We start from the raw sequence: 19,191 nt of genomic DNA on the forward strand, positions 1-19,191 counted from the left end.
CTTCACTAGAGAAAGCAGGAAAAGAGCGCCTAACGCTAGCCTACATTGATTGGGTTAGGATATCGTGTTATCGATATATAGTGAGTCCTATATTCTAACTATATATCGTGTTCGTGTATGGTTTGTGTTCTCTTTGGCTGATAGTAAGCCCCTATCACGCATCAAAGTGCTATAGGGGGGAAAGGGATGGCCTGGAGCACTGGAGCGCGATAAGTGTTTCCTGATATCATGAATCAATACACCTCGATCCAATGAATTGTAACACTTGAATTTCATTCTAAGGGGTGTGCAAGTCTCTCAGACAGAAACTTAATCAAATCGCTTGCATGAGATAGACCTTACTTCACTGACAGTGCAGCCAACTTTCAATGAAGATTAACATCAGCAGTAAGTCTTCTACGAAAAATTGGATATTTATTCACACCAAGGTGAATATCAGTTGAGAACATAATTGGAATACCCTTCTTCTTCCTTACTCCAGAGATTGTTAATAAGATGCCTGTAATTAGTTGCCCCTTCCAACGTTAAACTTCGCTCAATATTTTTAAGTAGCGTTCTACAGTTCTTCTGTTCGGTTTTTAATTTAGTATCTATTTTGTTCTATATCATTTTATTTTCTCACAGATTAAACCAATATTCAGTTCTTATCCATAAGGAAACTGAATTCCTGTAGTTGGCTGTATACCATGAATCACAAAAGACTAGTTCTTGACTAGTTCCTCAAGAAACATCAATTTTAGGTTGATATATAATAAGTTAAAAATCCACAGACAATAGCATAAATGAGCATTTGAAACAAGCCATCTTAACAATAGACCTTATACCGGAATAAATTAAAAATTCCCCCTCCCCCCTCAATTGTTTAACTAACGTAAGTAATATTGGCACCTTTTGTACCATATCTGATGTAAGGTTTGTTTATTACAATATGTAATTTTTTAGCTTTCTAAAGATTGTATTTTACCGGTGACCTGATGATGACCAAAAAACTGTAGTGGTCGAAACCGTTTGCCGCTTACTAAATAAATAGATTTTGATTAAGTCTGTCATTCTACTACCCAGTTTGAAATAGATTCACACGAGCAACCAATTCATTATTTGATCTTACAATTGTATATAATGAATACATTTGATTTTACAATTATATATAATGAATACTTAACGTTTTTCGTTTTTTTTTAAGCGGTTTATGCATTAAATTTATAACTGTTGTGTCCATTTTGTCAAACATCTACTACTAAGACGGCGTGTTAGTTAAATCTATAGCAAGTTACTTAAGTATACCTAGGCAATTCATATTTTTTAGACTGATATAGTTGGTAATTTTAGAATGTTAGAATGTGACTAATGCAAAAGTGTAAAAGTTGGGCCCAATAAAATATTTTTTCAATCTCAGTTTTGAAAATATGTGTTTATCTTGAGGTGGATATTAAAATATGCTCAGCTTTACTTCTTATATTTATATGTACATGTTTTTTATTTTGGCTATTCACAAGAAAGAATATTTTATTTTTAACTTGATATGTATATTATTTATTTTTTGTTATAACTTAAAAGTTATACTGCAAAAGGTAGCTGGTAGATACACTATACGATCCCGATAAAGTAAGGTCTATGTAGGTCGCGACCCTGCCTGAACGAGCCGTGGTTCACTCTCACTTCCTTTACCCTAGACCATGGAACCATGTCCCAACCTACCATCCCTGTCGATGGCCCCAAATTTCCTAACCAATCCTAATATCCTTATATTAACCCGCACAATCTAGCATGGTAGAAAAACGGCCAGGAGTACCCGTAAAATGAGAAACGAAGAAAATGTAAGGCTCTTAGTCTTCAGCAGTCCCTTGAAATCAGGCTATGGTAGCAGTCTGGGAGATAAGGGAACAGAGGCTGCTAAGATTCTCCAGAGTCGATCAGTATACCTTTAGAATTTACGACGGTAAAGAATATTGTTGTTAGAGACTGCAAACATCGGCAACGCAGCTTACCAGCCAGATGGTCCGTGCCGAGGTGGCGTCTTAAAATTCAAAATTCAACAGAAAGAGACCTTCACCGACCGCCGTGGTGTGAAGACACATTTTTATTCATATTTGTAAATTTAGTAAATAAACCCCTTATGCGTAAGCGAATGCGTTTTAATTCGACCAAATAAAAATAATATACAGTCCACTCAGTTCATATACATAAATTGATCCATCGACCGGATATCAGTAATCAGCATAAACGTTAAAATCAAAGTGATTTGATACTCGAAAACGGACAGTTTCATCCAATAATTCTTAAGTGCACGTATAACCAAGAGCAGATCATCCAAAACCAAGCTGTTGTAACGTTGTACCTGACGCCAGAGGGTGGCCAGAGAGCTAGCGGCGTTGCCTAAAATTCAAAGAGTGAGTACAAAAATCCTTTTACCGAATTCATTCCTCCAAAAAATAAAATAATTTCTGTTTGTGTGAATACTGCTTGATTTATTCTTCGAAAGAATTTATACGAATTTATTTTTTTCGTTTCTTAATTTTTAGTAGTAAGTTAATAATAATTTTATTTATAACTAAAATAAATATGAATACCGAAGAGCAAATAAAAATTGTAAAACGAAAACGGGGTGCAGTAAAAGCCAAATTAACCCATTTTAAAAACTTTTTAAATGATTTGGAAACGGAGACAAGGTCTGAAATTCATATTTTAGAGGACGCGATTTACAATTTAAATTTACGTATCGAAGAAGCGAATAAAATAATACAAAATTACGAGGAATCGCAGTTAGAGTTAGAGAATTTAGTTGATGAGGATGAATTAGAAACTTGTTATACCGAACGCGAGGAATTTACGAAATCTTTTTATTGCGAATTGGCCCGAAGTAAGCGATTACAATCTAAACTTTCTAGGCATAGTACAGATTTATCAAATAACAGTTCATACTCGGAAAATGCATCGGGTAGTCAAGTAAACGATTTTAATGGGTTTCGTCTTCCGCCAGTTGAGGTACCGAAATTTAGTGGTAGTCATGAAGATTGGTTGGAATTTCACGAGACTTTTAGCTCGTTAATACATACAAACAGTGCACTACGGAATTTTCAAAAGTTTCATTATCTTAAATCTTCACTTTCAGCTTGCGCGTCCGAAGTAATAGCATCAATTGAGTTTAGCGAGGCAAATTACATTGTAGCTTGGAATTTGCTTTGTGAACGCTATAATAACGAAAGACTTCTTGTTCATAATCATGTAAAAGCATTATTGAATTTAGATGTTAAAACATGTGAGTCGTCAAAAATATTACGGTTTTTGATAGATTCTATTTCAAAACACTTAAAAGCATTAAAACAATTAAACCAACCCACCGAACATTGGGATACTTTAATAATTTACATAGTAACCTCTAAGTTGGATAATAAAACAGCGCGAGAGTGGGAAGAATTTAGATCGAAAATGCAATATCCAACAGTGCGAGATTTAAAAACATTTTTAAAATCAAAGGCTGATTTGCTGGAAACAATAGAATCTAAACGCGATACATCTTCAGGAAATACCTCCTCTTTTCATAGAAAACAATCCAGAATATCTCAATCGTTTGTCAATACGGAAAATGTTTCTTTAAGGAACAATAATACAGCTGATCGTTCGGGAAATAACATGACTTGTGCTTTCTGCAAACAAAATCATTATATTCGAAACTGTGCAGAATTTCTTAAACTTTCCCCAGCAGAAAGAAATACGCATGCGAAAAGACTTAGATTATGTATAAATTGTTTACGACCTGGTCACATAAATACGGTTTGCAGATTAAGCAACTGCAGAAAATGTAACGGTAGACACAATACATTATTACATATACAAAATAACGAATACAATAGACGCGAAAATAATACTACAGAGAACCCAAATGTATCTCTAACTTGTTCAAATATTTCTCAGGAAAACGTTTTACTTGCCACAGCTTTGGTACAAGTAATTGATAAATTTAATAAGCCTCATACCGTACGCGCGTTGCTAGATTCAGGTTCCCAATCTAGTTTTATTTCATTAAATTTATGCGATATACTTAATCTCGAAACAGAAAATATCAATATGGCCGTGGTAGGTCTTAATAGTAGCAAATCCCATATTAGGAAAAAATGCGAAATTTCTGTGGAGTCGCTACATAGTGCATATTCGGTAAAATTATCATGTCTTATCATAAACGAAATTACTGGAATCCAACCAACTACTGTTGTTAATATCAATAGGTTAAATATTCCAAAAAATATAATCCTTGCTGATCCAGAATTCTACAAACCAGGTCCCATAGACTTACTCATTGGAGCAAATTTATTTTGGAATCTGATGCAAATTGGACAAATACGTCTAGGATCAGATCAGCCAGTATTACAAAAAACTTCTTTTGGATGGATAATTTCTGGAAACATTACAGAAAATTCGAATGTATCTCACTGCAATCTGTCTTTAAATGGTGATATTCAAAAACAACTAGAGAAATTCTGGTTATTAGAAGAATGCTGTGTAAAACCCGCAATATCCGAAGAAGAAGCGTCATGCGAACAACATTTTATTGAAAATACGAAACGCGATGTAGAAACGGGCAGATTCGTAGTATCTATTCCGTTTAAAACGGGTACAGATGAATTAGGTGATTCGGAAGAACAAGCGCGAAGGCGATTTTTATCATTAGAACGAAAACTTAAGCATAATTCGGATTTACGTAAAAAATATGTCGATTTTATGAATGAATACAAAGCGTTAGGTCATATGACCAAAGTAAATAAATTGAATACAAATGCTATTCACTATTACTTGCCACACCATGGAGTACTTCGAGAGGAATCTGTTACTACAAAGCTTCGCGTTGTCTTCGATGCTTCGGCTGCCACATCCACAGGTTTATCACTTAATGACCTACAAATGGTAGGCCCAACAATACAAAGTAGTCTTTTGTCAATACTCTTAAGATTTCGAATTCATGCATTCGTGATAACAGCCGACATCGAGAAAATGTATCGGCAAGTAATGATTAATCCGAAAGAGCGATCATTACAACGAATATTTTGGCGAAGTAATCCCAACGAGGAATTAGAGATATACGAATTAAACACGGTTACGTATGGTACAGCTTCAGCGCCTTTTCTAGCAATTCGTTGCATCATGGAGCTAGCCTTAAATTGTGAAGGGAACAGTCCAGATTTATCTCAAATAATTAAAAACGATATATACGTAGACGATTTAATTACGGGTGCTGATTCTATTCAAGAAGCGGTGAGTTTAGGCGTGGGTATTTCAAAAATTTTATCTGAAGGGTGTTTTAAATTGCGAAAATGGCACTCAAATAGCGATACGATACTTCAAATTATAAAGGGCGACGTACCTTCACAGAAGACCAATTCACCGGTTCAATTCAGTGAAGGTCAAAACACAAAAACATTAGGTCTCGGTTGGTCATGCGATTCTGATTCTTTGACGTTTAAAATTGAACCAAATGCTATAGACGGTCGTGTAACTAAAAGAATCATTCTTTCGGCTGTGGGTCAAATATTTGATCCACTAGGCCTTTTAGCGCCTTGTATTATTAAAACGAAGATTATACTTCAAAGGCTTTGGCTAGAGCGATTAAGTTGGGACGAATCAGTTCCTCAACCGTTACATGGTGAATGGCTTAAGTTCAAATCTGAGATTCCTAAACTTAATTCATTAATTATTCCACGTCACGTAACATTACCAAATGTACGATCAATTGAATTACATGGTTTCTCGGATGCTTCCGAGCGCGCGTATGGAGCATGCATCTACGTACGTTCTATCACTCGAAATAATCAAGTTTCAGTTAGGCTTCTATGCGCAAAATCTAAAGTAAGTCCGTTGAAAACTATTACGATTCCCAAACTCGAGTTATGCGCAGCTGTTGTTTTATCCAAATTATGTACAATTGTTAAGGATGCACTTAACAACACAACATTTGAAAGAGTTACCTTATGGACAGATTCCACAATCGTGCTCGGTTGGTTGAAAACGGAACCACACCGATTAAAAACGTTTACCTCTAATAGAGTTGCCGAAGTACAAACTTTAACTAGTTCTTGTGATTGGCGGCACGTTTCCTCAAAGGACAATCCTGCAGATTTAGTGTCACGCGGTATCAGTCCATATGAGTTGGAAGTATCTAATTTGTGGTGGTCTGGTCCAAGTTGGTTAAACAAATCCGAATGCGATTGGCCTCAAGAGGTAAAGTGTCCAGAGAACTTGCCTGAACTAAAGTGTGCCTCAAATTCATTCTTAATACGTGCGTTGGAACCAGTAGTAGATATAAGTCGCTTCTCTTCATTGAGCAAGTTAATTAGAACAGTAGCCTTTGTTCTAAGATTCGTTTCAATGATCTCAAATAAAGATTCTAGACGAACAATTGGTCCTCTTAATACTGAAGAATTAAGAAAGGCATACAAGCTTCTTCTCAAAATGTCACAAAGAGAGTCATACACCGTAGAGATAAACAACTTATTAAACAGACAAGAAATCAATACTAAAAGCAAAATTCTTAATCTTAATCCTTTTATCGATCAGGAAGGTTTATTAAGAGTTGGTGGTCGTTTAACAAATTCAGATTATTCGTATGACAAGAAACATCCCATTATCGTGTCGGCACATAATCCGTTAACCAAATTAATTTTTAAATCAGAGCATCTAAAATTGATGCATGCCGGCCCACAACTTTTGCTTAGTTCTTTACGTCAGTCCATTTGGCCGGTATCAGGAAGAAATCTTGCTAAATTAACAGTTAGACAGTGTGTGACTTGCTTCAGATTCAATGCGAAGAACACAAATCCTATAATGGGTAATTTGCCGAAAACTCGATTTGATGCTGGTTATCCATTCAAGGTTTGTGGGGTAGATTATGGCGGACCTTTTATTATTAAAAATCGATACGGTAGGGGCAGTAAAACTTCAAAATGTTATATGGCACTGTTTGTAGGTTTTGCTGTCAAAGCAGTTCATATTGAGCTAGTTTCTGATCTTTCGACAGATACTTTTTTATTAGCACTAAAACGATTCATTAGCAGACGCGGAAAACCTCAACAAATATATTCTGACAATGGTACTAATTTCGTTGGCGCGAATCACGAATTACAAGCGTTAAGTAAGTTTTTGATTTCAAATCAAAATAAAATTTTGGAGTTGTGCTCATCCGAAAATATAAACTGGCACTTTATTCCAGCACATTCTCCGCATTTCGGTGGCCTCTGGGAGGCAGGAATTAAATCAAGCAAAAATCATTTAAAGCGAGTTGTAGGTAATAATATTCTAACATTCGAAGAATTATCAACAGTTTTTGCACAGATCGAAGCGATTTTAAATTCCCGACCCCTCTCACCACTCTCTTCCGATCCTAACGATGAAAATCCATTAACTCCTGCTCACTTTCTCATCGGCAAACCGTTAATAGCAACACCAGAACCCGACATCACAGATTTACCTACTGGAAGACTTTCTCGTTTCCAACTCCTGGAACAAATGCGACAGAACTTCTGGCGACGATGGTCGAAAGAATATATATCCGAATTACAGCAGAGGGTTAAATGGAAAAAGACGCAGAGAACTTTATCACAAGGCTCCATGGTACTCGTGAAGGAGGATAATATCAATCCGTTGAAATGGAGACTAGGTCGTGTTCTGGAGTTACATCCTGGAAAGGATGGAATTTGTCGAGTGGCATCGATCCGAACTGCAACTGGTGTCATTCGTCGAGCTTTTCCAAAAATTTGCCCACTACCAATTCAAGATTGAAAGCAGGTCCTTTCAAGGCCGGGGGCATGTTAGAGACTGCAAACATCGGCAACGCAGCTTACCAGCCAGATGGTCCGTGCCGAGGTGGCGTCTTAAAATTCAAAATTCAACAGAAAGAGACCTTCACCGACCGCCGTGGTGTGAAGACACATTTTTATTCATATTTGTAAATTTAGTAAATAAACCCCTTATGCGTAAGCGAATGCGTTTTAATTCGACCAAATAAAAATAATATACAGTCCACTCAGTTCATATACAATTGTTTATGGCAGCATATAACACCAGAACATTCATGAAGGACGAAAAAATTGTGGAACTTGAAAACGAACTGAAGCATATAAAATTGAATATACTTGGACTATACGAAGTATGGTAAAATGGTGAAGAATAAATGGTACTTTCGTCGCAAAACCTATTGCATTATAGAGGAGAGTCTTCTAATGGTGGCGTTGGATTTATGGTAAATAAAAATCACACAAAAAACCAGAATATACTCACAAATAAAAGCATAAATGATAGAGTTATATATCTTATTTAAAAAGTAAATAAAAAAAATAGATTAAAGATCATCCAAGTATAAGCACTTACCTAAAGTTTTTCCAGGTTATACTTAGGTGATGAATAAATGAAACTTTTTATAAACGGCCATTAAAAATATTTTACATGATTAAATCTTAATTAAATATCCAGTTGGAGATGAGATTTCAGTGTTTCTGCTTATTATTTTTTCCTTAAAAAAAAAGATATTTCTTATCTCACTTTTTGGAAGCATCTTTTCTCAAGTTGTGTGCTGTTAAACCATAATTAATATTACCCATTTTACAATTCACTCTGTTGTGCAAATTATTGATTACTTTTACATTTATATAGAAGTAATATTGTTTTGTTGCATATCTAAAATTTTTACTTAAATTAACCAAAAACAGTTGTTAAAAATATAGATCTATCAAACTTCTTCTTTTTCTTTCGTTTTATGGCCTCCACCTCTTAGCTACGTGGCCAGCTCATGTATATATTTTCATTTCAATTATAGAAGGGAATTCACCTTACAGAGATTCTGGAAATAACCATATTCCCTTCAACTATTTTGGACAATTTATAGTCGATATTCTAAAATAATTCTATATGTCATTAATGATATAGATTTTTCTTGTTCCATCTATAAAGCTATGTAAGGTATATCTGGAATTTGGCATCTTGGACAGGACATCAGTGGTTAAACGATAGGTTAGGTTGGGTATTTATTTATATTTTACTTACATTTTATTTTGGAAAATATTGATAAACTTACCAATCGTTTTCAAGGTTTTAGCATTGATATTGTGGAAAATATTTTGTACTGAAATGGGCGTTGGGCACCCATCTTTAATAAGTTTTTAATATAACTCAAATAGTGGTGTTTTATTGATAGGACACTCTAGCAAGATGTGTATTATACTTCCTATTTACCCACACTCACAAAAAGGGAAATCTAAACAGTTAATTTTAAATAGATGATCTGGCGCCAAACAATGTCCTGTTCGTAATGTGTTCTAACCAAACTTTATATAAACAATGTCATATCATACATTTTCGTTGGTTCTATACTTCTTTTTAACGATATAATATTTGGTCTCTTTAGTAATTATTATACAGAGACCTACTTTGTAATTATTCTGATAATAATATGTATAAACAATTATCTCATAGCGCTACTCCTTTTTGGCTACAATTAAGATAGAAACTCTCACAATCTCTAATTATCTTTTTTTGTAAACCTCTTATTAATTTATTTAATTAAACAATCTTAGAAAAATGAAAAATGTAACAAGAAAAGACAGAAGTGGGTAACTCTAAACGTCAATTCATCATCCACGCTCGCTAATTATTTCATTCGGGCCGTTTGAAATAACAATCTCCTGATTATACGAGCACAACACAAGTCATTCTTTTACGTCATAGCGGGTGTTTCGGAAAACGTTTTCCCTGAAAGTGTCTGCAAACACGTCAACAGTGTTTAAATGGTTAAAACATTTTTAGAAAAATATATGTATATTTAAGTCCGTCGGCTGGATCTTGGCACATGTATGATAGTATTCCATTTTTTTAACATTACGCCCAAAACATTTCACTCACAAAACATAAAACTGTAAGTTACTTGTTACTTGATTACCGCTTAAGAAAGACATTAACTTAACGAAGGCTAGTTATTGATAAATAGAATTTCCAATTTTGACAGTATTCTGACAGCGTGTATGTTTCCATAAATTTTTATCAAATTCATTTTCAAGTGTCAAAATAACTGTCAAAGGTAAAATACACATGTCAAAGTTCTCCACAAATTTTTGTGATTTAAATCTTGTGATATCTTTAATTTTTTCTTTGAAGGTTCAAGTATAAAAGTCTTCAAATATTTAAATCCACTTGTTCGTACCAAGTGGTTACTTTTCATCCGTTTCAGCCAGTTCAATTTTGTCCTTTTGGCTATGTTTTTGCTATATCAACGAACGATTCTGAGCATGTGAATGTTTATTTGCCCCTCCCTTGGAAAGTAGGTCCGCTTTTTTATTTTTTTAACGGTAGTAATATCTGCGACTCAGTATAGAATACGCTGGTGTATCGGATCAAATTTGGAAGATTAATCTGGCAAAAGATGGGTACTTACTGCTCAGTGTTACTCATTCCTTTGATTCTGGCGGCATGCGACAATAGGATGTACTACACCCGCACCTAGATAGATATAAAAAATAATATAAAATTAAGACAGTATATTAGGAGAGATCAAGGGGTAACACTAAATGATGTCAAAATAAGACAGTATTGGGTACCCAATTCGTGGACAGCAGGTAACCATTATTAGTAACATACTGCACCAATAAATGCTAATAGCGACCTTTGACGAGTTAAAAGAAAGTCAGTGCCGATAATAATTAAAGTAAACTGCAAACCCACGCTAATAAAGCTTATAAGTCGATGCCAGAAATGTCTATATTCCATGAGTACATCAACAATTGCATCAAATATCAAAACAAAAAACTTACTAATCTTGGACATCGGATACCATTGAATACCGACAGAAGAGGAAATTCGCAGCAAGACCACATTGCCACTCAGGTAGTTACCAAAGGAAATCCTCCTAGTACAAACAAAAGCAACAATAAAACGTGTTTAAAATCGGTATATGGAGTATCAGGAGTATGTACGAACCTAGGAAGCTACAAAAAGGAAAAAGAGATGCATCTAAGACTGTTTTACATTGGCATTTCTAAGTTAAATATTATGTTTAATCTGCCATATAAAATTTAAGAGATGCAACGAATAAATATATAGACATCATGTTGTATCAGCGCCACTAGTTGGCCACATTCTGGTCACGTTAACACTACAAGCGGTAAGGCGTATTTCTCTAGCAGTAATGAAATTCACCATAGACATGGAGTTGCAGTATATGCCCCTACTACCGAGAAACCTGACGAAGAGATCGACTTGTTTTACAAAAATATAAATTCAGATACTACAATTATCGTAAGCGTTTTCCACCCGACTAAGCAAGAAAAAATGCGCACCTGGATGAGTAAACCTCTGCATGGGCGACATCTCAATGGGATCAGCAAAGAATAGGTCGACAATATAGCGTCGAACTATTGCTTAAAATCAAGAAAGATGTTTCCCGAGACTGAGAGTTTTATACTTGCCATTCAGGATCAGGTTATTCCAACTAAAACTGAAATATATTTTTAAAGATCCTCAAATCCAAAATGACAAATGCCGATGTGGATGCCAAGCACAAAAAATCATCTAACACGTTACCGGGTGCTGCCAGGCGTTCGATTCTATAAAAAAAGCCATGAATCAGTAGGAAAGATTATTCATCAAGAACCAGCTGACAAACTGGGACTTCTCCAGACCAACCATTACTAGTCTTCCGACTTTGTACAAATTGGTCACATCCTCTGTAGCCCAGCGTATGTACTAACACTGTTTTTTAAACAATATCATCGAGCCTCTACAGAAAGGATGCGCTAAGGGTCTATGAGATGCCAAAAACAACTTATAATCGACTCAGTCATTTTTAACCAGGCGTACATCAAAAAAGAATCTTTTTTATTGTCTTTATTAACTTCAAAAGGACCTTTGATACAGTACTGCATAACATGGCTTATAAATATATTGAAAATAAATGAAGTCGATGATACTATAGCGATCATTTTAATGCATATAATGACGGAGTGGAAGGCTTAAATTTACCTTTAAATACCTGGAGAAAACAACTGAAGATATTCCAATTAACTGGGCCTTTTCCAGGAGGACTTGTTGAGTCCATTTTGGTTCTGCCTGGCGATGAACCCACTATCTCAGCTACTGAACTCCACTGACTCTGAATTAGCATCAAAAATCCCACTACTGTTCCAAATAACTTCGACCAGATGCTAAAAACTGTGGAAAAATTCTCAAATGATATCAGTATGCACTTTGGACTAGACGTGCTAAAGTGCCGTGTTCTAACTATAGTCAGAGAAAAGGTTCAGCCAGGAAGTTTTGATATGCAAGATGGTCAAAACATCGAGGCAATGGGTGAAAATGATGTGTATAAATATCTCGTAATAAAGCAAGCGCGGAAAATTGACCATAAACAAATACAAACCGAGCTAACTTCTAATTTTGTTCGAAGAGTAAAACGGCCAAATCGGTCATACCTTAATGGTAAAAATCTTCAATCAACGGTTTAAGGCATTTAATAGTCTTCAGCGGAAAATAAGAACACTTCTCACAAAGGCGCAAAAAGACTATCTACGTAGTGCAGTGGAGAGAAAAACATTACCGCGATGTTAAGGGGAAGAGGATTAATAGACATAGGTGATTAACTGGATAAACAGGTTGCTAATTTAGGAACCTTTTCTTTAGACGCAGGCTGAGGCATCTACGTTACATCGCGCAATTTTCGCAGTAGATGATACAACGCCACTTTAACTGAGGGAATAAGAAATGTACATAAACCACATTACTAAACAAGAAAAAATGGGCACCTGTCGAGTCGCGTCAAGCTCAATAAGCTCAATCTTATGATACCGTAGGTATCTGGGATGAGTGAATTTTTCCCTTAGAGGAAGTGTAAGCCGTACGGCTAAATCTGGAATAATAATAAGTATTATTTAACACACGTATCCTGATACACGGATCGAACAACAATATTAGACAACATAGAATACCGCTGTTTAATTTAAACTGAAATCTTTTAAAATAAGACCTAAATGACGTCCACTAGGAATGTGAATTAAATAAGTATTTGGAATACGTATTGATTATTTTCTATTTACCTGGATTTCTAGGTGCTGGATTAGAAAACATACGTTCGCGTTTAAAATTCTCCCTTGCCGCTATCTAACGGAGACTTAAATATAAAAATGTGCCTCGGGTATGCTATCACTCATCAGACAACATGCTTGAAATCAACTATAAAAATTTATAATAGCACAGTTTTTATAGTAGAACATTACAACTTATTTATACAGGACTATTCAAAGTAGAAAAATGTAAATATCGATATTTGCTTGTCTTAATTGTGTGAAAGAATATATAAAAAATAATATTACCAACCCGACAAACATGGAATAGAATACAACTTAACATGTTCCTTGCCGTTAACGCGCTGACGCGTCGCTACAAGACTTTATCTAGACGCCGACGACGCTCTCGCGCGTTCAGACTTTTATTGATTACGATCTTGGATTATTTCACTGGCGCTACATGAGGGTCTTTTATATTTCAAAGGCAGGTAACTAGGGGTATCAATTCTCTAACTTTGTTCTTGGTTCTTCGACTAAGGACTTTTTGTCCAGACAGGGTGTCTATATCTTTTGGCTTTGTAATAATTGTAAATATTAGCAACAGTACATAAAATTCTGCAAATGCATTATTTTATAGGATTAGTAACCGTGTAAAGATTAGTAATTCCGAGATTTCAATATTTCTCCTATTTTTTGACTCGTGAATCATAAAGCTTGGTAATACCCGGATATTTTCAGTGTTTCCCCTAAATATGATTTGGGTTCTTTTACATCTCGTTTGGTTAGTTTATATTTGAATGACATAGGGTGTGCATATTGAAGTGGAAAAATGAATAAAAATAATATAAATGACGATATTATACCAAGTGGCTCAAATTCAAATAAAAAAAGAAAGTTAGATATGAAAAACAAAAATTATCAGATGAAGAACTGTTATTAGAAACAAGCGATGAAGAATTTAATGACTTTTTTGATTCAGACAGTGAGTATTTACCAGAATCTGAGGATGAAATTGAAAATAACTTACCTGCAGCACTTATTGAGGATACGGAAGATAATGTATGTTATAAAATTAAATGCAAATATTGATCTTTTAATAAAACTATATTTAATTGTAGACTAAGCTGCTCGTTGAAGTTGATGGAAGCGATAAATGGGAAGAAAATGTCGATGGTATGAAAAATTTCCCTTTTTTAAAACACCAGGAGTTACTAATACAAGTTCCCGATAATAATCCAGTTCACTTTTTTCGAATGCTACTTACTGATGAATGTTTGCAGCAAATATGTGATGAGACCAACAGGTATGCCGAGTACGTTTTCTTGTTTAATTCAGGGGCGACAGATTCTAGAATTTTCGATTGGAAAATTTTGACTCCCGAAGAACTGCTATTCTTTTTAGGATTGGTTTTACATATGGGTCACATTTCATTGCCAAGGATTGAGGATTATTGGAAAAAGAAAGGTACTCTTTTTGCTAATGCAATTTTTTCCACTTTTATGGGCCGGAACAGATTTATGGTCATACTGCGTTGTTTACATTTTAGTAAAAATCCAGAAGTGGAAGAACAAGCACCTGAAGACAGAAGATATAAAATTAGATCGATGATAAACTAAGAGAATGGAAGAAGTTTATTATCCTGATCGTAATTTGAGCTTAGATGAGTCAATGATATTACACAGAGGACGACTTAATTTTAGACAATACTTAAAAAACAAAAAGCATAAATATGGAATAAAGTTGTATATGTTGACCGAACCAAATGGTCTAATTTTAAAATTTTTAGTTTATTCTGCAATGTTTGACGATTCAGGTGGAAAAGGACATGCCAATAATGTGGTTTTGCACCTTTTAGAAGGAAAACTAAATGTAGGCCCTTGCGTTTACATGTACAATTTTTACAACAGCTTTGATTTAGCCAAAAATTTGCTTGAATTTTCAACTTACTGCACAGGAACTCTTCAAATTGACCGTAAAAATAATCCTGCAGAAGTAAAACAAAAAAAACTTGCTAAAGGTGCAACAATTGCCCGTTGCCGAAAAGGGGTATTAGTTGGCAAATGGAAGGATAAGAGAGACGTTTACTATATAACAACAGAATGTCAAAACACCTTACAACAAGTTACAACAAGAAGAGGTCAGCATGTAATGAAACCAGAGCCTATTATAAGATATAATAAGAATATGTCTGGTATTGACCGACAAGACCAGATGCTTGCCTATTATCCTTGTCAACGAAAAACTGTACGATGGCCAACAAAAATATTTATACATATTATGCAGATGATGGTTATAAATGCTCACATACTATACAATAAGTATTCTGGAAAAAAGATTGGTCTTTACAAATTTCGTTTAGAACTCGTTAGATCACTTTTAAAAATTAATAATTCTGAAACTAAACATGTTACAAAAGATCACCTAGTAACACAACGAGAGGTAGAAGATCTAAAGGGAAAAGTTATGAGAAAACGCTGTAAAACTTGCAGCGAACGAAATATCCGTAAAGATACAATTTACGAATGCAAAACCTGTCCCGACACCCCTGGATTTTGTCTGGATTGCTCAAATATCCCACATTTAAACCTTAATTTTGTTTTATATATCTACATTTTATCTTATTTTGTATTTCTTGTTTTAATTTTATTTTGTATAAGTAAATCAATAAAATGTTCCTATTAAAACTGATTTTATCAATATTATTTACAAAACGCACCAGCGCGTCGTACGGCGTATGTATATAAATACTAGAGCCGAGCGCCAGTGACGCTCTGGCGCGTTCACCGCCAACCCTTATTACTTTATTCGAAATTCGAAAAAACACTTACTTTATTCGAACTTTTCCAAAAACTAATAAATAAACGTCTGTGTATCAAAAACAGAAAGCGGCTCTTGGTGAAAACCTACCCAGAATAGATCGGCAGTTAACGTGTTAAACTGCAAATGCGCTGTGTCATACAAACTGAGCTATTAATAATTTCCAAAGGAAGTATAACAAATTTTTGTTAATTATCATAGATAAAATAAAATAGATAAAATAAAAATACATGTTAAAAAGAGAATGCTACAGCAAAGATAACTTAGTAATAATTTTTGGAACTTTTACTTTAATTATCTCGAAAACTATTTTCAACCTTTTTTCATTAGTTTGTTTATAATTTTATGTAAGAAGAATTCCTACAAAAGTCATTGTTGGAGCTATCTTTCTTTACGTCAGCGTATCTACAGACACTGCCTTTTTTCTTAACACAAAAACTCTTCTGCTTCGAATAAAGAATCCTCGTCCGACATAAAGAGGTAATTAGCAGTCTCAGTTCCTGTCAAGTAGCTGGACTCTTTCAAGAGTGTATAGAGAACAAGGCATGTTTTTTTCGAAAGCTGCAGTGGAACAGATAAGAATCACTACATCGAAAAACTTTTCTTTCATATGTTCGCTTTAGGATAGTTTATTCTGAAAAACACTATTTCTTTGAATATTATTTAAAGATATATCGTTCTTTTTTGTTTCGCAATAATTGTTGTAAAACAGTAAAAAAAAAGGTTAAAATTATAAAAAGTAATTAAATTGAATTCATCTCAGAAATATATTTAAAACATAATAATAATGTTTTAAATGCGTAAAGTATTTTGATCAGATCGGATTTAATTATAGTTAATTTAAAACTGAAAATCAACAATCACCCTTACCTTGTTACAGAATTAGAGAGATTGTTGGAGAAATCAAAAATAGCCACTAGTTGTATTTATTATTAGCAAAATCATAAAAATTCAGTTTAACTGGACATATAAATTTTCAATGTACGAACAGAAATATCCATACATCTAGAATACATCTTCATAAACAATTTATTAAGTAATAGTTTCTCTCATTGGCCTGGTGAAATATTTATTTTAAAAATGATCTCAATAATAAATGTTATATAAATATGAAAATTTTGAATGTTCCTTGGTCATTATCATATCATGAAATGTAGGTAGAAAATTGTGTAATACTATGTATATACAAATTAAGTGTTGTATACAAAAAACAATGTTTATTTGAACATGCAAAAAATTGAGTGGTATACCCCATAAAAAAAACTATAACACTGCACTGCCACCAGGTACATGTAAAAGAAAGTAAAAATAATTACAGGTATTTTTTTCTTTGTAGTGACCACCACCCGGAAATATTTAGCATTTAGCATATTGAATTTGGTGTTGCAGGATACATAAAAAAGTAAAAACTTACAGTGAGTGATATTTGCATCCAAAACGAAAATTAAACTAATATGCACTAACTTAAACTTTATATCTTGCTGGGTTGCTACATACTTTGGTTTCTTCTTCTTTAGGTGCCGTATCCGTATTCAGACGTTGGTCATTATCATGCTTACAATTTCCTGAAACCGTTCTCTATCGGCTGCTGCGTGATATAATTCTTCAACTGTGGTACCACACCATTTTCTAATATTACGCAGCCATGAATGTTTCTTTAAACCAATCCATCTCTTTCCTTCCACTTTTCCTTGTATTATAAGGCAAAGTAAATGGTATTTTGATCCCCTAATTATATGGCCGAAGTATTCTGTTTTTCTTCTCTTACCACCACAACTCCAGGTCATAAAAGGCTTATTATCTCTTCACCAGTCACAATTTACATTTAACCAGCTGTCGAGGTCTTTAAAATGGTTTACGCGTTCTATGAATCTTGATCTACATTATTCTTTCCAACCTCTATCCACTTTGGCTTTGAAATGTTGATTTTAAGACCTCTCCGACAACTTGCTTCACTAACTAGAATTACTAATGTTTGGAGATCTTGAAAATTGTCTGCAAGAACAGCTGTACGGTCAGCGTATCTAATATTGTTGACTACTTCTCCGCCTAGGCTTACTTCCTCTTATCTAACATCGAAAGCCTTCCTGAAAATTTCCTCAAAGTACAGATTAAAAAGACTGGGTGATAAAACACAACCCTGTCGTACTCTACATTTGATGGGTAGTTTTTCAGTACGACTATCTTCAATTTGGTTAGAGGCTACTTGATTGTAATATAAGTATTTTAGCAGTTTTATATCGTAGTAGTCAAGTACTGCTGCCCGCAAGCAATTGAAAATGTATCGTGTTGTACTTGGTCGGATGCCTTCTCGAAGTCGATGAAACAAATATATTCGTTTTTTTTTTGGAAGTCACGGCTTTTTTTTGTAAGAGTGCCTCTCTAGTTACTAGACCATTTCTAGATCCAAACTGCTTATTACCCATTCTAATTTCGCACATGAAATACTCGGTTTTGTATAATTCGTAAAAGTATCTTAAGTATGTGGCTCATAAACTGATTAGTCTAAAATCGCTGCATTTGGTAGGCCCGCTTTTCTTTAGTAATGTTATAAACAGTGACTCCAAACAATCATCTGGTAACACAGAAAAACAGAAGGACCGCACACAACTAAAATATCGAATGTTGTTTTAATTTTCATTTTTATTTAATATAGGTACCTTAAAACTAAATTTAAAATTCTCGTATTTATGAATTGCAACCTTGTAAATTAAGATGTATATTCCACATACAATTAAGATCATATACATATTCAAAATTAATAAATAATTTTAGAGTTGATAGGGCTGTGTAACCTTTGAACCACCCATCAGAAACGGTGAATGCCAATGGGTAACTACCTCCGAAAGTTGGGAGCCAATGTAGAATTAAACTCACAACTTTCTTTGGGAGCAATTGTTAGGCCTCGTTTAGGTCAGTCACTTAGGCGTAAGAACTTAGAAGTAAATCTGAAAAATGAGTTTGGCTCGGACAAATAAACCAAGATATTAACTAATCGTATTTGCAATAGAATGTTGTGGTTAGATATAGCTGAATCTAGATACTTTTATGTTTCTATCTTCAGGTGGCCATTAAGTCTAAATAGCAGCTATAATTATTGTACATTTAATATTGTTAACAAATAAAATGAAGATTATGTTTCGTTGATATGGTGCATTAATTGTCTCGTGAAATAATCTTGTCGAATATTATTCGAGAGAAAATTGTTTACAGGCAAAATTTTCTCCTGGTTTTATTCAAGTTTATTGCCTTTTGGCAATTTTAGCTTAGAAAGTTCTGACAAAATCACTCGACTGACGTTTCGTAATTTAACTGTCAGAATGTAATTAGCGAAATT

The 19,191-nt window shown here is 34.3% G+C and overlaps 1 protein-coding gene across 1 annotated transcript; it reads left to right on the forward strand.

The window, feature by feature from the left end:
* The first annotated feature begins 2,562 nt into the window (after positions 1-2,562).
* On the forward strand, positions 2,563-7,770 carry LOC140434727 (uncharacterized). The gene has a single exon (XM_072523209.1). It carries the CDS (start codon positions 2,563-2,565, stop codon positions 7,768-7,770), a length of 5,208 nt encoding a protein of 1,735 aa, XP_072379310.1.
* The last annotated feature ends 11,421 nt before the right edge of the window (positions 7,771-19,191 follow it).

The sequence above is a fragment of the Diabrotica undecimpunctata genome, chromosome 1 (assembly GCF_040954645.1).
Source record: "Diabrotica undecimpunctata isolate CICGRU chromosome 1, icDiaUnde3, whole genome shotgun sequence".
Lineage (NCBI taxonomy): Eukaryota > Metazoa > Arthropoda > Insecta > Coleoptera > Chrysomelidae > Diabrotica > Diabrotica undecimpunctata.